At 43.5% G+C, this 21,089-nt stretch overlaps 1 protein-coding gene across 2 annotated transcripts; it reads left to right on the forward strand.

The window, feature by feature from the left end:
- The first annotated feature begins 4,177 nt into the window (after positions 1–4,177).
- On the forward strand, positions 4,178–19,771 carry PAIP2 (poly(A) binding protein interacting protein 2). Of its 2 annotated transcripts, none has more exons than XM_054036584.1 (4): positions 4,178–4,336; positions 10,909–11,068; positions 16,298–16,477; positions 18,694–19,771. In XM_054036584.1, the coding sequence occupies exons 2-4, from the start codon at positions 10,931–10,933 to the stop codon at positions 18,748–18,750; spliced, it is 375 nt and encodes a 124-aa protein (XP_053892559.1). In that variant the 5' UTR covers positions 4,178–4,336; positions 10,909–10,930; the 3' UTR covers positions 18,751–19,771. The 2 variants fall into 2 exon arrangements, with proteins under 2 accessions (XP_053892559.1, XP_053892560.1); XM_054036585.1 differs by lacking the exon at positions 4,178–4,336 and adding an exon at positions 4,620–4,677.
- Positions 19,772–21,089: the final 1,318 nt, after the last annotated feature.

Genomic DNA, 21,089 nt, shown 5'->3' on the forward strand with positions numbered 1-21,089 from the left:
TGCTTCACTCACCACTGGGAAAAGGCATGTCCTCAGTTTCATATAGTGCCCATCTCACCATCAGCCTATAGCACCCAGCTCAGTGTTGAGGCAAAAACTATATTCTCCTAGGTCCCATACAGCTCCTGATTCTGTTATGAAGGACCACGTCCCTGAATGTCTTGGATAATGCCCAGCTTACAGTCAGAGCAGGGACTATGTCCCTTTCTGTCTCATACAGTGCCTGGCTTGTTTGATGTCTATAACATCACTGTTGTAGGCCAGACATTTGAGGGTGACAAAATCAAATATCCTTGAATGTGGGCTTGAAAGGCTTCGGGGGAATGGCTGTAGAGCTACAAAGTTTTATCAGCAAAACTGCCTTTTGCTGACAAAATGGGTGATATACACACTGCAAAGCTACTTTTGACAGCGCAAAACTGCTGTTTTGTCAACAAAATAAAACCACCTCAATGAGGCCTTGTCTACGCTATAAAGTTTTGTTGGCAAAAATTATGCTGCTTTACTTAAAGCACTTTAAAACCACTGTTGTATGTCCACACTAGCTCCTTGTGTTAGAGTGCATCCGTACTAACAGCTCTTGCATTAACACAGAGAGCAGTGCATTGGGGTAGCTATCCATTGTGCAACTGGCTGCAGGGTGCTTTGGGAAGGGTTTGCAGTGCCTCATGGGGCAGGTTTCTCAAGCTCCTCATTCCAGAGGCATCCTAGTAGACTGTCAATCACTTTTCAACTGAAGTGTGCTAGGGGAGGGAGAGGAGAGTGGTGTGTCTAGGGTGGGGGAGACAGCAGGCTAACCGACCCATCCTGAGGTTGGGGGGACACCTCTGGCTCGGCTCTGCTCAGCACAGCAGCCTCTTCCCAAGCAGCCGGCTCTGCCTGTCTCTGGTTCTGTGATTCCCTCCGAATTCTCCCACAGCCGGGAGCGGCATCCTGAACAGCTCCTGTGAGCTCTCCTGGCTGAGGAATGTCAAAGCAGCACAGCAGTTGTCCCGCCCCCTCACCCCTAGCAGTAGTCTGCCTGCTGCTGTGTTCCTAGTGCAGGGCAGAACAGGAACATTCCATGTTAATGATTTGCTCTTTGTTCCCCAAACGGAGCAGCAGGCTCAGCTGTTAGATACTTCCCCAGAGCTTTGAAAGGGGATTGGCACATGCCTGCAGGGCAGCAGAGATCAAAACGGTGAGCAAGAGCAAGGCTTTGTGGGATAGTGGTGGAAGCCAGTTATGTTGACAAAACAAACAGCAGTGTCATCTACACTGATGCTTTGTCTCTTTAACTTTGCTGCAAAAAGCTTTATGCCTCTTGTTGAGGTGGTTTTATTTTGTTGGCAAAACAGCAGAGTTTTTCTGCCAAAAGTAGTTTTCTGGTGTGTACACCTCCCCTGGTTTGTCGGCAAAAGCTGCCTTTTGCTGACAAAACTTTGTAGTGTAGACAAGGCCTTAGAAACGAGTTGATGAACTTGGTTTCAAAAGGATGGCTGTACTCATCCACAGTTGTTCCTTTTGTTGGCTGCATCAGCCATGATGAGGCTAAGGAAGATGCTGTGGTGACTGAACTCATAGACGGGGCTGCCCAGTCACAGCTTGGGCAGCGTGGAGAGGAACCTGTGCTGTGAAACTTCATTCTCCACAGCTGTTGATATGGTCCTTATCATCAGTACTAAACTAACTCCTGTTCCCCATACACAGATGAAGTAACTGGACTGTATTGTGATGATAGGGTGACCAGACAGCAAATGTGAAAAATCGGGATGGGGGTGGGGGGGTAATAGGAGCCTATATAAGAAAAAGACCCAAAAATCAGGACTGTCTCTATAAAATCGGGACATCTGGTCACCCTATGTGACGATCCCTAAAGAGGTAGAAGGTGGATGGGAATCCCCATCGGCCTCTCTGTTGTTTGCTAATGCTGTCTCAGGGCTGCAGTCACCCTCCCACCACCTTCACCCTCCTTAATAGCCGGTGCGTGGCCTTTGTTAGAGATCCACTGGCCCTGTTCCTTCACACACTCATGGAGGTGCAGAAGTTCCATCATGGTGTGGTCCACAGCACATGGAGTGTTTGCACCCCCTACACAGGCTGCTGTGGTTCTGCCCTGTCCTCTCTGAGCATTGCTAGCAGGACACTCTGTGGATTTGCCCTGAAAGAGCTTCAAGTGCTATTCGTTTCTCAATATGACTGATTTCATGGCACATTTCCTATGTGTTTCTAGAGCATTAGGGGTTTTCTTTCTCTCAGGGCTTGTCTACACTTACCGGAGGGGAGGGGAGGGGGGAAGTGATGTGCGGCGATCGATGCATCGGCAGTTGATTTAGCAGGTCTAGTGGAAAACCCGCTAAATCGACCACAGATCACTCTCCCATTGATTCCTGTACTTAGGGTATATAAGAAAAAGACCCAAAAAGTGGGACTGTCCTCATAAAATCAGGATATCTGGTCACCCTACCTGTACTCCACCTGAACGAGAAGCGCAAGGGGAGTCGACGGGAGAGCATCTCCTGTCAACAGAGTGTAGTGTGGACCCCGCGCTAAGTAGATCTAAGTACGTCGACTTCAGCTATGTTATTCACGTAGCTGAAGTTGCATAACTTAGTAGTATAGGCAAGGCCTAAGTACCATCTCCTCTTTCAGACCATCACATGAGCTGAAAGTTATTTATAGTGAGCAGCATGACAAAAGAGTGTGGTAATACTCCAGTGTTACCACACCCAGCATGCTCGACAGACAGGAGGCTGAGTGACAAATTTGGGGCTGGCTGTCACAGGGATGGGAGTAGAGATGTTGCCCAGGAAATTCACTGCTGCAGGGCTCCTGCCAGCTAGGCCAAAATTCCACAGGGCAGGCTTAGGTCCCATAGTGTGGGGAGCAGGAGCAAAGGCATTCTGACTTGTCAAAACATGTAGCTGGTGGCACATACAAAGCTGGCTTGTGGAGGTTTGACATGTCACCTTTCCCAGACGTGCCTGGGCACAGCAGGTTCACACAAGCCCACCTCCTAGTATTCTCCCGTGCTTGTTGCTTGAATGTGGTGAGAGGCTCCCTAGTCCTTTGTCTCCTGCACAGCATCCCAGCACCAGGCAGGACTGATGTGTGGTGCCTTTAGACAGTAACGACCCATCCTGTGTTGTAGGATTGTTCTCAGAAGGACTCGGATTTTTTAAAACTATTTATTTAGGAGGTTTTTCATAAGTCTATAAATCTTTGCCATGTAAATCTCCGCCACAAACCAATCATTACAACAGTGAGCTTTGTTTAAAGAGATATTAACAGGAATATTGTCCTCAGAGCTTTTATTTAACATGGTATTATAAAGTGAGCATTATTCTAACATCTAAGCTGTTTCTAGTGATGGACATGTCTATCACACATTAACAGTCACAAACTCTGGATAGGATGCTGTTTGTTGGCAGGTGAATGTACTTTGGCTATTGAATACATGGTAACCAAGTACCCACAAAACTGTCAGGTCTCTGTCTATTTTGCTGGATATGGCAGCATCGGTGTGCTAACTTTTCCATTACTGCCACCTCCCCCGTTGTTTTGGCCTGTTCCCCGCTGTCTGAGCTGTTTGTTCCCAGCACAAGGCTACCCCAGCTCAGCCGATACCAAGCTCTGGTGGTGCTTGGCTGCCTACACATGACGGGGGCGTGAAAGATCTGCTATGAAGGGGGCAGGAGCCCAGTGATAACCCCACAGCTCCTACTGTTCACCAACACCTGCCCAGCCCCTATGGCTGCAAAGCACACAGAACCCAGGAGTCCTGGCCCCCAGCATGCACTGAGTCCTCCCCATACATTCCTCCATCCTGGCCTCTCCCACAGAGCCACAAGATGGCGGCCTGGCTCACTCCCCACTCGCCGCCTCCAACTACAGGTCCCAGCATGTAATGCGCCTTTTCGATCACTCCACCCTCGATCTTCAAGATGGAGGCATGACCCCCCCCAGACTACAAGTCCCAGCATGCAGCGCGGTACGCCCGAGCATTCTGCCTCTGAGCTTCAAGCGGACGCCGCCGACGCAGAAAAGACTGCGAATCCCGGCATGCAGCGCGCCACCTCTCCGCCGGTTCCCTTAGATGCCCTGCCCCAAGTTGGCGCATGGCGTGCCGGGATGTGTAGTGCACCGTCTGGTTCCGGAGCGGAGGGGGCGTGGCTTGTAAGGTCACATAGGTAGCGGAAGTGATTTCACATCCGGCCTGGCTGTTGTGTTTGGAAGGGGAGAGGGGTGGAGGGAGAAGAACCCGAATAAAGAGTGGGGGGGCACGAGGCGGCCGTGGCGGAAGAGACCAGCTCGGAGCCCCAGCGCGCACCCTCTGCCGTCCCGCTCCCAACAGCAGGTGGGCCCGGGGAGCGGGGGTTCGAGCCAGCCCGGCGGGGGAAGGCGGCGGGGACCGTTCCCGGCCCCGGACTCTGTGCGGGGGAGGGAGACTCCCCTGAAGGCTCCGGAGCCGAGGGCTTGGGCCGTCTAATGGCGCCTGTCTCTATTGTCTCGGGCTCTCCATCCGGGTACTGTGGGGGAAGAAAGGGGTGTCTCTGGCGGCGCGCGTAGCATGATGGGATAGCACCCCTCCCCCCCCCCCCACACACACACAAGATCGGCGAGGTGGCCTCATTGTTGGTGAACAAAGCGCGCGCGGCGGGGAGTAGGCGGGGCGTCTGGCGCGCGCGCGGCGTAGTGGTGAGCATCGGGCGCGCGCCTGGGGAGGGGGTTCAGCGGCGCGCGCGGGGGCTCGTCACCGGCAGGGGGCGGGACTGTGGCGTGGCGTGGCGCGGCTACTCCGTTTGTGGGCCCTGCCTGGTTGGCAGCTCGCCGTGCACCCCTGAAGGGGCCTCCACATCGGAGCGCGGCCCTGGGGGCCCGCGAGGAGAGGGCTCGGGGCACGGTCCCCAGCTGGCGTGGCCATCCCTAGCGCTGGGGCAGACGTTGGGAGGCAGAGGCACGTGCTTGCCGAGCCACCGTGGGAGGGGAGCTGGTCGGGGAAGGGCAGTGGCCTAGAGAGGGGCCAGAGACTTAGCCACGTGCGCTTCGGTGCCTGGCCCCGTCCTCGCTGCCGAAAGGTGCCGTGCCGTGCGGAATGCTCCGCAACAGGGCAGCCCCTCTAGGGCCGAGTGCCCCCCGGGTTCGGGGGATGTCCTGGGTAGGAACAGTGCCGGAGCTGTCTGGCTGGGCAGAGGGGTTTTCAGTGCAGTGGTGGCAGGTAGATCCCGGGAGCTCAGCTCCGGTAATAAATAGTTTCTGTCCAGTTGAGTGATGCCACGGAAAAAGCTTAAACTTCTAATTGAGATAACGGTGAAACAGAACCCAGCACAAATAGTTGGCACTTCTATAGGGCTTTTTGTGTGAGCGCTTCAAAATGTTTAAGAACGTAATTAAATTTGTGGCGCCTTCCATCTCAGCACTTTAAAGTCTTTTCATAAATACTAATTAAAACGGTCTTCACTCCAGTAAGGAAGATACTGTATCCATTTTACAGCTATACTACATTTGGCTTGCCCAAAATCACATAGCATAAGTATTTTTTCACTATACCTTGAAATTTGTAAATGGGTAGATCTTAGTATTAATGCTTTTGTACAGTTAGCTATAAAATGCTTTAGGCGTTTTAGCAGTCTTGCGGTTAAAATACAGGCATTCTTTAACTGAATGAAACTGACTTGGATTAACCAATTCTGACTTCAGAATTGAAACAAAACAGAACCAGCTGCCTTGGCTCTCAAGTCCCTGTAACAGTTTTACAGGTTCTTATTGCATCTTTATTGCATGATTTCAGTTTAGTATTAATAATGATTTCTAGCTATTTGTCACATCACACTAACAAAGCTTTGTTTCTCAGTTTATTCAACTTCCATTAAGGAAAACTGAAGTATTTTTGAAATATTCTTCTAATCAGGGTGATATGTTTGCATCCTGCATGGATTTTATCATGTGGCTTTCCCATAGTGTTAATTGGTTTCTTAATCTTGTTTAGTAATTGGCCCTTGTTAAATCTGTTTAGATAATGTGACCAAGAACTTAGTGAAGCTCTTTACTTGAGCCAGAGAAATACAATTGCAGTAATGTAAACAAATATTATAGCACTGCAGTGAGGTTTTTTATTCTTTTGGCATAGTAACATAACTTTGCTTAATGTTCAGTCAACTGCTATCAATAAATGTTAAGAGGATGCTGTTAGTCAGTCTCTACAGTACTGCTTAATACTTTAGTAATTTGGAAGGAACTCTATCAATTTTTGTAGAGAAACATTGGAATTACTGTACTGAATTACATCTGTGAACCATCCAGTCCAGTGGTTAGCATCAGATGCTTTGGAGGTAGGTGCAAGAATCCCCTCAGTAAGTAGACATGGGTTAATCTCCCCCTATGAAGGGTCTCCTCTTAATCCATAATAGATCGAGATCTGTTTTTAAAACCTGAAACATGAGCCTTTATCTCTTTCAAAACTTTTCATTAGTATTGACTACTATCGCTCTGGATATTCTTATGATCTATATAAACACATCTAGTCTCTTTGAATCTTGCTAAATTCTTGTCCTTAATGCATATTTAGTTTGAAGTTTGTGTGAAAATATTTCCTTTTAATCAGTCCTAAATTTACCTGCCACCTTTTAATTTTAGTGAATGGCCCTTTGCTCTGATGTTATGAGACACAGAACAGAAGTTCCTGATCTACCTTCTCTAGACCATTTACTTTTCTCTCTCCATGAGAGTTCTTCCATGCCCCTAATCCTTCTTATTTCTTGGAACCATCTCTAATTATGCAATATCTGTTTTGAGATTGAGTGACCACATGCACTATTCCAGGTGACGCTGTATCATTATGGCATAACTTTTCTGTAGTCTCCACCCTGTTCCATAGCATCAATGTATTAAACACTAAATCTAATAAGGAACATTGAAGCAACCTGCTGTTCACTTATAGCCACAATGAAAATTGACCATTATGCCTACTGTTTTGTGTGTCAGCTGTTTTTGATCCATGACGGTGTACTGTCTCACTTCATGACTACTTGGTTCCTTTAGTAGCCTCTAGTATGGGATTTTTTTCAAAGGCTTTTTGAAAGTCTAGATAGTCAGCTTACTCTCCTTTATCACTGCTTTATTGAGCCAGTCAAATTACATGTGCAACCACATCATATTTCTAGTGCTACAGAAACTGTCAAGACTATTTTAATTTGTCTGCCTAATGAATGTGATCAGTTCTGAAGATTAACTGATCATGCTTTGGAGAAGTGGAGCTATACTGCATGCTGCATTAAAAATTATGTGCTTTTTTTTTTATTCAGTAAGAGTTGCAGAAAATTGAAATACACAGAATTATCTTTCTAGGTTAGGCACTGTAGCGTGGATTCAAGAAATCTGAATTCAGTTTCTGTGTGATCTTGGGCAAATCACATTGTGCCTCAGTTCCTACTTGTAAAAACATTTCTTCCTCATAAGACTGCAGAGGATAATACCATACATATTTGGGAGGTGCTTAGCTATATTGGAGGATTATAAATAACTAGTTAGAAACTAGTACTTTCTCTGTGGATTTTAATAACACAGGATAGATTATATCTATATGCTAATTCCTGGAAAAAAATCTGGGTAATTATGCTTGTGTGCAAAAAGTCAAAATGTAATGTTAATATCAAAGTTGATTCCAAACTAAGGGGGTGGGGAAGAACTTGCCATAGAAGGGAAAGAAGACATAAATTGTAGAAAGCTTTTTGATCTTGTAAACTTCTAAAGGTAAACTGCAAAGAGTGAAGAGCAAAATACTGTAAATGAAGTCATTTTTTAAAAGTACAAATGTAAACAAGCATATGAATTGTCATGTTGGTTTTAATGGTCTTCAGCTTAATATGACTACAACAGTTTTTCAGTAGAACTCCAGAAAAAGAATCCACTAAGTTCTTTATACTGATTTCATTTTGTTGCATTTTCTGTTGTTAAACTGACTTTGTTTTCCTTTGTTTTGGATTATAAAATCCATAATGGAACAAACTGGACTGGTAGCTGCTAATCTTCCTCATCAACACTATACAAAATACTAGGTTGATTTCAAAAAGGCATATAGAAGATCTTTGTTCAATGTCTTGTTGATATTTAGACAAAGTGAAGCTTTGGCCTAGAACTCTCATAATCCAAGAATCAATTTCTCTGCAGCAGTCTGTGGCATATCTATCCAAAGATAGAATTTGGATCAGCATTTCTGAGCCCTAATAGCTAATATGGCTACTGTAGTAAGAGCACCAGGGTGTACATTAGTGGTTTTTAAGACTCTCATCCTTCGATACAGCAAATTACTTACTCAAAAACTTACTTTGACAGTATCTCTCTATATCCCTGGCTGGTTTGATAAAGATGATCTTGTTCACCTTCTGCTTGATCCACTTTTACATCATCCCAATAAAGAGATTTGCAAAGTTATAATCTTGTTTTGAACTAGTATCTCACACAAATAATTGTGATGTCGTAGTATCAATGACCTCACTATAACATCCCTTAGGAGGAGAAATTAGGCTGCCAAGAAGGAACTCTGTATATGAACACAGCTCCCTTTGATTATAGTAAATGGCGAGAACAACACCATGAAATGCATGAGGTGATTAGATTCAAAAGTAAACATGGTGTCTTGGGGTCAAAATAGTCAAGATTCCCAAGACTAGTAATAGAATGTCTAGGTTTAAATTCAGCATAGACAAAACATTGGCCTTTTAGTTTGGGCTATCAGGTTCTTTGTTTCCAATTTTTACCATTTTTTTAATGTGTAAGTTTTGTTTGTGTTTTACAAAAGCTATTCAGTTTTTACTGATTTTTTTTTTCCACCCAGATTTTGGACTCAAGTACATGAAAATACTGATTATGTTGAGAAAATCCAATACATTACATTAGGTCGATGAGTTAATAATTGAGTCTAAGTGTAAATGGTTGGCTGTCAGAGCAAGGCAGTGTAGCGAAAGATGTGCATGTGTACGTACTCTTAATGTACAGTTCAGAATAAACCACAACATTAAACTGCTTTTACTTTCAGTACTCTTACTTCTGTTTTTTTCTGTCCTCCCATCCCTGAATATTAATCCCATTATTTAGCTAGAAAAATAATTAATTTTTGTGCCACTTTTCACCCATTTTTAATTTTTGTAATAAACACTGATAAATTTCAGGGAAATCTTAAACAAAATAAACTGAAAATGGGCTGAATAACCACTGTTCTGTTTACAACTCAAATATATTCAGAAGTGGTGTGTTTCTGTTTGATCTTCATGGCCTGCCAGTCTTGTAAAAGGGTCATGATACTGGATACTCTTGAACCTACACCTTGTAAACTGGCAAAGACTAAAATTGTGGGATTTGTCATAAGTCTAGGTTTAAATTACAAATGCAGTTTTATAACAAAGCATTTGAATTTTTTCACATATTATACCTGCCAGAGTCCTGAACTCAAAAATTGTGCATGCTATCATGATGTCCTAGTGCACTGCAGGGCTAATGCAGAATCCTGACCTCAAGTCTCAAGAGGAGAAATTGACTCTAGAATTTATGCAAATGTATTAATGCTAAACATACTGAGAGTGATTTGGGATCTAAGACAAGCTTGTATTGTCTTCCAGTTTATCCTAAATAGGATCTCTTACATGAAATTCCCCAGTCAGTGGTCTTTTGTTAATGGGATAACTATAGAATTGTCACATCAAAGGCCTGGTCTACACTAGGAAGTTTAAGATGGCTTAACTACATCACTCGGGGCTGTGAAAAAATCCACACGCGCCTGAACAGCATAGTTAAGACAATCTAACCTCCAGCATAGATGGCGCTAAATTGATGGAAGAATTCTTCCATCAACCTACAGTGCCCCTCTCCTGGATCTAGATTACTTGTTCTGACAGTACCTACGCTGATGGGAGTGGTGCTAGTGTCTATGCTGAAGCACTACAGTGGTGCAGTTGTGCTGCTTTAGCATTTCGAGTGTAGACAAGCCCAAAGTGGCTGCGTATGGGAGAACCAAAATAAAATACAGTGACTGCAGTCTCTCTGAACTTTCCCAGGGTGTCTGAGCAGTATAATGGCCACCTGAGTGGGTCCATCCATGCATGTCTGGTGGTCTGTAGTTGAGGTTGAAATGATTTCCTGTTAAGTCTCACTTTTTAGACCACCTCCACCTTGCCCCAGTCTCCTCAAAAGAAATCAATCCCCTGAAATATTACTTACCTCATCTGTAGTAGTATGGAGAGTGTCTTTATGGGGAGCTTAATTCAGAAAAGAAGTTATAGAGGTATGTTGAAAACTCACTTTTGAACACTTTCCCAATTATTTTGCTCATATCTACAAAAAAACCTTTGCTTTCAAAGTCGTGCGTGTGTGTGTTGGCAAGTGCTGCAGCTACTCCACTGTAGTGTAGATGCTTATGACCATGACAGAACAGGGTTTTTCTGTCACTGTAGTAAATGAGAGGCAGTAGCTAAGTCAAAGGACTAATTCTTCCATTGATGTAGGGTGTCTACCCCAGGGCTTAGATTGGCTTAACTTACTTGAATTTATCTCTCTCAACTCTTCTCACCCTTGAGTGATGTAGCTAGGTTGCCGTAAGCTTTAGGTGTAGACCAGGCCTCTTTGTGTTTTGATGGGGCTCATTGAGGTAATTACAAGGAAAACTGCTCTTGAAAGTACACAGAGCAGAGTTTAAAATGTAAATTGAACTTCTGTTAGGGCTCCCCCACATTTTGCCATTATGTGGCTTTTGCTTAGCTAGCAGAAGTTGTCATTCTATGGGATGGTGGTCATTTACAAGCTCCAGAACTACACTTGATTTTCCTGTTGGTGACTGGAGTCTGTAAATACTGGTCTGGTGTTTACTAATGGTTACTGGATGGGGTTTATACAGATGCCACATTTAAGTCTTTGATTACTGCAATTAACTTTCAGGCTTCAAGTCAAAGGCACAACCATGAAAGATCCAAGTCGCAGCAGTACTAGCCCAAGCATCATCAATGAAGATGTGATTATTAATGGTCACTCTCATGAAGATGACAATCCATTTGCTGAGTATATGTGGATGGAAAACGAAGAGGAGTTTAACAGGCAGGTAAGTTGCTTTACAGTTTTCTCATCTGTGGTGGTATATTCCATTTGTGTTTCTAGCTCAGAGGGCAGACAGCATGGTCTAATGACTGGAGTAGAGACTAGGAGTCTGTAGACTTGGGCTTGAGTCTTGATTCTGCCACTGGGTTGCTCATGTTACTCTGGGAAAATATCAGTGATTCTATTTCCCCACCAGTAAAATAAGTAACTGCCCATCTTTTGATGACTGAATGAAAAACACTGTAGAAGTACAGTTTTATTTCATAGCACAGAATGACATGGAAATATGCTATATGTAAAGTTGTCTTCCACGGTGTGGCTTACAGGGACGAACTGTGGGTTGGAAGAGGGGTTAAGCTCATGAGGCCAGGTTACTGTGCTTTTAACATATAACCAGGTGAAAAACATGCCTACAAGTACACCATTGGCCTTTATAAATCCACCTGCAGAACCCTACTTGGTCTTGGGAATGTTGAGGCAAGATGGTATTAGAGGGGGAGTTGGTAGTGACTCCTATATTTAAGTGCACAATGCTTTCCTTTATAAAAGATTTTTGACCTCTTTCTTGAAGGATTTACACCTGTTTACAGCAGGCCTCTGAAATTCTTTGAAGTATTTGGATTTAGAAAAGTGCCTCTTTCTCTGCACCATGAAATTTCATTCATTAGTTGTGTTATAAACTTATGAAAATATCCATTTTCTTCTCACTTGCACTGTTAGCAATTTTGTGCTGCCAAAATAATTAAATATGAACATCCTTATTTAAAACCAGCATTGGGAATCTGGAGCTGCTTTGAGGGAGCTGTGGCAGCTAAGCCAGGATCCCCCAAAACAATTCTCTGTGCCCCTCCAGATTTGGCTCCTGGCCTCAGTTGCTCATCTCCTGGGATGGGGAGAGATGGGCTTCCCCAACCACTCCCTTCCTCACTCAATACATGGCCTCCATAGCCCATAACTACTGCCACACTCTCCTACCGATGCGGGGGTAGCTAGTCCTATAGTTCAAATGTTAGCAGTCTGTATTGCAGTGCTGAGGGTTCAGGATTTAAACTACTGATGGGGTAGTTGTTGCTATTGCATATAACAGAAATTGATTTCACCGTTTTCCTTTTGGAAAAACCTAGGAAATACCATGCAGAAACTATCAAAAAAAATGCTATTTAGGTTACAAAGTCAGGAAACACCAGAATTTAGGTTGCCTGTGCAATATAAATTCTGCCCTTTGTGCATATGCATTATGATAGCATGTGATCATGTAATTAGACAATTTTTTTTTTCTTGGGACCCCCTGTGCCTTATTCAGTGCATAGGATGGTTAATGCTCAGAGAATGAACCAAGGTTGTGTAGTGAATGAAGCCATTTGTGGGTTCCCTGCTGCCTTTTCTCTAGAAGTTGAAAGGTGTATAGAAAACCAGACAGGTGACTATACGAGAGGAGAATGGTCATGTAGCTGAGGCAGGTGAATGCCAAAGTTCTGCTCTCTTCTTGCCTTTGCTACAGACATTCAGTGTGATGCTGAGTGACTCGCTTAAACCAAAATTTTGGCAAGTGGCCATTTAATTGTGTTGAGGTGCCCACCTTGAGATATCTGGGGCCTTGCTCTTGAAGTACTGAATACTTGCAAACTGAAGTCCGTGGGAGCTGTGGGTGCCAGGCACTTGTGTACTTTTAGAGAATGAGCACAGGGTGGAGTATGGGGGCCTGTGTTCTAATCCTGGCTCTACCATTGACTCTGTGTTACCTTAGGCAAACCTTTTTTTCTGAGTTTCTTTGCCTGTAAAATGGCGCTGTTATCTCACAGGGAAGATGTGCAGATGAACTTATTGTGGGAGGGATTAAGGCAGGGTCTACACTTAATGGTAGTGCTGCACAGTTGCAGCACTTCAGTGTAGACACTCTGCAGTGACTGGAGGGGTTCTGAGGCTGTAGTTAATCCGTGTCCCTGAGAGGCAGTAGCTAGGTCAATGGAAATGAATATTGCATTGTTCACTGCAGGGTCTGAACTGTATTCTGTAAATAGGGAAGGTCCACGCAGTGGATGATGGAGATAAAAAAGAAATAATGAGCAGTTGCCTCTTTCCCTGAGCACTATCCATCCTGTACACTGAATGAGGCAGAGGGCTGTGTGAAAATGCATTCATGTAACTGAAGGTTGATTCATAATTCAGCCCCGTTGTGAATACGCATTAAGGTTGCCCATGGAACCTTAAATCTAGCATTTCCTAATTTTTGAGTGCGTGAGCCAAATCTGTTGGAGTAAACTGTAAGAATGGAGAAAGACTTGTTCAAGCTTCCTCTGAACACATTTTCGAATCTTAATCTGTTCCCTGGGTCACCTTTATTCCCTGGCTATGCTGGCAGACATGGGGTGCCAGTCTACATTTTGCTGCTTTTTATTCTCTCTGGGTCCTGCAGCACAGTGATGCTGCTGTCAGATAGAACTCTCTCCAAAGCTTGGCAGCAATACTTCTAAGGATTATGTCTAAGGCTATGATTTTTGTCAGGGATGTTTTTAGTAAAAGTCAGGGACAGGTCATTGTTCAATACACAAATAATCACAGAAGCCATGACCTGTCCCTGACTTTTACTAAAAACATCCCTGACAAAATGGGGAGGGAGGAGTGTCCAGCACCCTGCATCCACCCACTACGCAGCAGCTGGGATCTGCAGGGACTCCATTGCCCAGTGGCTGCGGAGGGCCCCTTCCAGTAGCGAAGCTGCGCAGCTCTGGGGTCGCTGCTGATGGCAGTGACCGGTCAGGGGCAGCAGGGCTCATGCCACTTGGAGCTCCTGGGCAGATACAGGGGGGTCCCCTGCTGCCTGTGGAGGCTGGGCTGGGCTGCTGTGGGGTACCCCGCTGCCAGCTGCGGCTGGTCAGCTGTGGGGCCTCCACTGTCATGGAGGTCACTGGAGGTCAGATTCTGTGACTTCTGCAACCTCCATGACATAATGTTCATTGCAGTATTAGCTCAAGCTCTTACTCAGGTGCTTCCCCAACCCGTGTGTACACACACACACACACACACACACACACACACACACACACACACTGGTGTTTTCAACCCAGGCTAGCTGGCTTGGTTAGAGTTGTGGGGTAGAGCCTACGTTCTCCTTTCATTCAGGCTGGGAACATTACCTTGCTATGAGGACAGAGGCTAAACTGTTTGAGTGCTGCTAGACCTGCATTGCCTTCCCACAGTTCCTCTTGCATACCCAGAAGGACAGACAAGTTCTCCCACAATTCACTGGGAAAGAATCAGAGTGGCTTAGTTTACTGCAGTACAGAGAACCATGGGATATTTTAAGCAGTCAAAGGATAAGAGGAAAGGTCCTGTCATAGATCAGTAACTGGTTAAAAGACAGGAAATAAAGGGTCGGAATAAAGGGTCTGTTTTCAGAATGGAGAGAGGTAAATAGAGGTGTCCCCAGGGATCTGTGCTGGGACCAGTGCTGTTCAACATATTCATAAATGATCTGGAGAAAGGGGTAAACAGGTGGCAAGATTTGCAGATGGTACAAAATTACTCAAGATAAGTCCAAAGTAGACTGCAAGGAGTTACAAAGGGGTCTCACAAAACTGGGTGACTGGCAACACAATGTACTCCTGGGGGAATTCTGCACCACTGCGTAATGCAGAATTTTGCAGAAATTGATATTGGGCGTGCAGCATTTCCATTTTTCCCCATAGAAATAGGCTGCAGTGGACACCACTAGGGGCTGCTGGACCTAGCAGAGCCCAGCTCACAAATAAAATACAAGGCTATGTTAAGGGAGAGGGAACTGGAGGGTTTCCAGCAGCTGCAGTTGCCCACATGCCCTGAAGTAAGGAGGCAGCAGCACGCAGGAAACTCTGAGCAAGCCCCGGGACCCAGCATCAGGCAGTTTCTCCCTCAGTATCCCTGTGGCTTGATTACATAGTGTTATTTTGACAAATATTGTGTGCAGAATTTTTCATTTTTTGGCGCAGAATTCCCCCAGGAGTAACAATGGCAGATAAATTCAATGTTGATAAATGCAAAATAATGCACACTGGAAAATGTAATCCCAATTATATATACAAAATGACGGGATGTAAACTACTCAAGAAAGAGACTTTGGAATCATTGCTGATAGTTCTCTGAAAACATCTGCTCAATATGCAGTGGCAGTCAAAAAAGCTAACACTGTTAGGAACCATTAGGAAAGTAATAGATAATAAGACAGAAAATAGCATAGTACCACTCTATAAATCCATGGTATGCCCACACCTAGAATATTGTGTGCTGGTCTCGTCACCCCATCTCAAAAAAAGATGTATTAGAATTGAAAAAGGTACAGAGAAGGGCAAGAAAAACAACTAATGGTATGGAACAGCTTCCCTCTGAGGAGAGATTGAAAAGGCTGGGACTTTTCAGCTTGGAGAGACCACTGGGGGGAGGTATGATAGAGGTCTATAAAATCTTGACTGGTGTGGAGAAAGTGAGGCGGTATTGTTTGTTCTTTCACATAACACCAGAACCAGGGATCACCCAATGAAATTAATAGGCAGCAGGATTAAAACAAACAAAAGGAAGTACTTCTTCACACAATGCACAGTCAATGTGTGGAACTCGTTGCCAGGGGATGTTGTGAAGGCCAGAAGCTATAACTCGGTTCAAAAAAGAACTAGATAAGTTCATGGAGGATAGGTCCATCAATGGCTGTTAACCAAGATGGTCGGGGATGCAACCCCATGCTCTGGGTGTCTCTAGCCTCTGACTGCCAGAACCTGGGAGTGGATGACAGGATGGATCACTCTGATTGTTCTGTTCATTCCCTCTGAAGCATCTAGCATTGGCCACTGTTGAAAGACAGGATACTGGTCTAGATGGACCATTGATCTAACCCAGCGGGGTTGTTTTTATGTGCTTACGTGTCCCCCAGAAATCCTAGTTATACACATGGAAGCACTGATCCAGTGAGGACACAGTAACTCAAGCAGGGCTTTGCAGTGTGGCTGCTCACACCTGGGTGCCGAGTTAATGTGCAGTGAAGATATACGATAGAGCAGTGGTTCTCAACCTATTTACCATTGTGGGCTGCATATGCAGCTTTCTGAGTGCTGTGGACTGCATCCACACAATACATATTCTACCGTTATGGCTGGGAGGATGTCACGTGGGCTGCAGCTGTGTGATGATTGGGTTGAGGGTTGAGAACTACTGCCATAGAGACTTATTCACCAGAACACTCTTTTCCCCTTTCTAACTTTAGATTGAAGAGGAGTTATGGGAAGAAGAATTTATTGAGCGTTGTTTCCAGGAAATGCTGGAAGAGGAGGAAGAACATGAGTGGTTTATTCCTGCTCGAGACCTTCCACAAACAATGGATCAAATCCAGGATCAGTTTAATGACCTCGTTATCAGTGACAGCTCATCACTGGAGGATTTGGTGGTATGTTTCCTCTCAGCTTGTTCTTAGATAACTTTGTATTTGAAATTTAAAAAAAAAATCACCTTCCAAAAGACTCTATGTGCCTTGACAGGTCATTAAAATAGCTAATAGAAACAACAAACAGCAACAGCCAGTTATATTTAACAGCAATGGCTTAATTCAACAGCTCTTGTTGCAGACAAAGTCTGATGTACATCCAGCCATCATGTTAACTATAACCGAATTTGGCATGTTGGAAATAGTCTTAGGACTGAAATAATACAGTCCAGATCTAGCTTGAGATGTATTGGTAGAACATTTTGAAAGAGATTACCTAAATTTGTATTGACTGTAGCCAATAACATTAATTATTGATTTGTCAGCCCAAACCTTTAAAATAGGTGGAGATGATCTTTTTACTTAGGAGTGATTATCTTTGCCAAGAAACCTAAACCTTCTGCAAAAACCTAGTTTAAATCTTGCTAACTCTCTTTTACAAGTACTTGGCAGTATTTTAATGTCTAGGTTCCTAGAATAGGAACTGTTCTTAAATTTACAAAGATGTTGAAATGAACTAAAAGTACCCAAACAAGTTTCAGGTAGTTCCTGTTAGCCCAGAACAGTTAACTTGCAAAAGCAACTAATATAAAATGTTATAACTGACACTCCCAAAAGCAAGGGAACTACATGGCAGTGCTGAGACATACCACGCTGACACTTATTACAGCTGCCTAATGTCCCTGATATCTAGTGCATACCTTTTTGCAGTTGCCCTTCACTGCAATGGCTGTTGGCCCATAATAGAGGTACACAAGGTACATTCAGTAATGTTGGACTTCCCTGGAAATCTGACAGTAGAGAGATTTGTTGCTAACCTGACTCTAATGCTAGTGATCAACCACACACTAACTGTATTGCTGAAATGTTCTTGTGCACTTGAAACTTCTTGTTAAAGATCGATACTTCACAATAAGTCTTAAAAATAAAATTAACTTTATGTAACTTCTAGACCAGGGGTCGGCAACGTTCAGCACACGGCTCGCCAGGGTAAGCACCCTGGCGGGCCGGGCCAGTTTTATTTACCTGCTGACGCAGCAGGTTCGGCCGATCGCGGCCCCCACTGGCTGCGGTTCGCCCTCCCGGGCTAATGGGGTCGGTGAGAAGCGGCGCGGGCGAGGGATGTGCTGGCCGCGGCTTCTCGCCGCCCGCATTGTCCCGGGACAGCAAACTGCAGCCAGTGGGGGCCGTGATCGGCCGAACCTACCGCATCAGCAGATAAATAAAACTGGCCTGGCCTGCCAGGGTGCTTACCCTGGCGAGCTGCGTGCCGAACGTTGCTGACCCCTGTTCTAGACCAATTCATCTTTCAGCCCAATGACTCAAGATAGCAAAACATACAACTGGCCTAAAATATAAAGTGGTAACAAAGGTGCTGGTGATAAAACTAATGTGTAAACCAATTAAGAGTTTAAATAAATTCATGCTTCCAGCTATCCCAGTTTCCATTCTCTTCCTTTGTTAGGCAATACATGGAAATTGTGTAAAATGAAGTTTCTCTTGGTGCTGCTTATTGCCCGCATGGAAGTTATTACATTCCTGAGTTCTCTGGAAATACTACAGGGTGGCTAATTATGAAATAAGCAGGCGTATGTACTCAAGTATGGGTGTTTAGCACATTAGTATTAAATTTTGACATAACTCTTCTTTGAAGGAAAAGGCAGTCCGTCAATGGCTTAAAACTATTTAAATTTCTGACGTCAAGTTTTTGTTTGCTTATGTTGCATAACCGAATCTGTCTACAAACAAATGTATAAGGTTGAAGACCATGTGACACTTGTCCAGAGTCAATTTGACTGAATTAAAGCTCTGGTGCTTTGGGTGTTTTAGGGAGACTACAGGCTTTAACTTGCAGCTTTTCAGGGAAGGGGCTGTCTCCTTAGTACTTGTTTGTATAGTGCCTAACACAATGGGATGCTGATTTAATTGAAGCCTCTAGGTGCTGCTGTTTTTTTTTGTTTGTTTGTTTTTTTTAAGACATTAATAGTGAATTAATAGCCCTGCTCTTAGCATGTAGTGATGAGCAGGTGAAGGGTTCTAAACCTCTTTGTACTGGATTTGGTGTTTTCAAGAACTCATGTTAAATTGTCTGTTACTTTAAACTTGTGAACAATGCTTTCTTTGGTCAGGAAAAGTGAGATATAAGTAATATCGTGATTTGGTTGTCTCTTTCTCCCCAGGTCAAGAGTAATCTGAATCCAAACGCAAAGGAGTTTGTTCCTGGGGTGAAGTACTAAATATATGAGTAGACTGGGCCCTCTTTTGGTGGATGTAGCACAATTTCCACACTGTGAAGCCAGTATTAGAAGATTTAATTGTAAAAGCTCTCTTCTCGTCACTGTGTTACACTTATGCATTGCCAAAGTTTTGTTAGTCTTGCATGCTTAATAAAAGTGCTGAGACTGTTATTAAGTAAAAAGCTGTCAAAAGTTTAATGAAAACATAATTGGACCCTGGCTTTCTGTGAAGGAGACAGTGAGGTAAGAAGCACCAGTCAAGTTGAGACAAAGTACCAAATTTATGAAAACCTCTTGCAGACTCTGTCTTTTTAACAGGATTTAACTAAGGATGGTCTGTTACTAAAACATGTCAACTGGTGTTAATTTGCACCTGATAATGCCTTAACTTAAAAATAAAAGCAAGGTTATCGGATCATTATGCAAATTAGCTAACGTTCCGTTTCAGTATTTTTACTAATGTTAATTTTTTTCCTTATAAAAAAAACTTTACTTCATGCTCCTCTTTTTGAGAAGTGTGAATGAACTATCATACCAGACTTTTACAGACCTGTACAGAGTCCTAGATCTCAGCTACTGAACTAACAAATAAGCAGTTGGAAGAAATTTCCTGTATTTACAATATATCATGTTACAAATGTTTGTTTCACTTCCTAATTACATTTAAGGAGATGTGAGTTTCATCACAATTTCTTCCGAGAACTTGGATACATAGCACACTGTCTATGTAACTTCTAGCATACAACCTTAATATAGCTGGATTTAACCAAGAAAACTTTAGCGTTAGTGATTTGAGTGGTGCTTTTCCCTTGCTTTGTTTAATCATCACTACACAATAGTCTACAGCACAACAACTTTTTTCTTTTAATAAAGCTAGAACAGTTTTGGCTTCTTAAACTTCATATTTGGGTAGGTTAAGCTGCCATACGTGTTCAGTGTGAATAGTGTTTAAGTTAAAAATATTGTAAAAAAATTATATTTTTTCAAAAATATTTAAAAAAATAAATAATAGTAGAAATGATTTGGTGAGTGTCTCTTGAATATGCACCCTACTCAGACACTCACATTTGGTAATGTGAGGAAATGAGGGGAATAATTCTACACTATCCCAGCAAGAATAATGCTTAAGGTCTTAATGAACGGTGCTCCTTGTAACAAGCTAGTCCAAAGTAATGACTTGAAGTTATCTGATTTACTTCTTTTTTCTTCATACTAGCATTTCCTTGACCATCTTCCCTTAAGTACATTTCTCACTGCTACTAATGGCAGTTCAACTCCATCATTGCGTGCAGCATTGCAAACCCAAGTGTAGACAGTGTCCATCTGATGGCACCATCTGAAGGACTGTGGCTAAAACTGAGCCTTTCAGAAGCTTTTATGGTACAATCTGAGTCCTGCCAGACTTTAGGTGTCAAGAACAAATTGCACCTGAATGCAGCTGATAATGAAAAGCTATTGGAAGACACTGGAGAGAGACTTAAATCATCATTATGGGTATAGTGGGTAGCTTCAAAGTGTCGGCAGACTAGAGATGGATCCTAATTTTCACTCAGCTAGCTTTGTTTAATGGTGCACTTAATGCTGAACTAACTCTTTGAGATGAACCCAAATCCTTTCTGTCCTTCTACTTGTATATACTCTTGACAATGCCAGGCATTTTATTTTAGAAGCATTGTTTTCATTCAAATCTATTGGATTGCTTCCTGTTCTGATTATAGACATGTTGAGTAATTTATTCACACACTGGTATTTGGTAATCTCTAAGCACCCATTTGCAGTACAGATCAGCAGCTTTAATATTTACTACATTTAGAATGAGAAATCACCACCTAGAGGAATCTCTGGAGATTAGGGGAAAAATAAGATGAATTTGATAATCTAGTATAAATCCACACTATTGGAGACCATGCCCACTTTCAAGATATTTACAGATTCTACCAACCTAGGCCTGCTAACATCAAACTGCACCCACTGGCCTCTCCAACATTTGATGACAGCTGTTTCCATTTACTAGTCCTGTCCCCTCCTAAATCACCAAGGAGTTATTCCTTCCCCTTTCTAATAAATGCTTAGAGCCTAATATCGGTATCAAATGTTAGGTGAACGTGAAATGTGTCATGTAAAAAAAATGAAATGCCACACCACTAGCATGTTTTTCCCCCTGGGGCTGGGAAGTAGGGTGAATTTCACCCCAGAAGAGTGCTCCTGCATTGCCAACACCACTTCCTCCTCTAGCCTTCATAGTCTTTGGAAGGGTCTCCAAACTCTCGGTGAGCCTAGTCTTGATTAAATTCTGAGATGTGATGCTATGGAGGCATGTGACTGCTAAATGCTCACTT

This window comes from Malaclemys terrapin, chromosome 8 (assembly GCF_027887155.1).
Source record: "Malaclemys terrapin pileata isolate rMalTer1 chromosome 8, rMalTer1.hap1, whole genome shotgun sequence".
In the NCBI taxonomy this organism is placed as follows: Eukaryota; Metazoa; Chordata; order Testudines; family Emydidae; genus Malaclemys; species Malaclemys terrapin.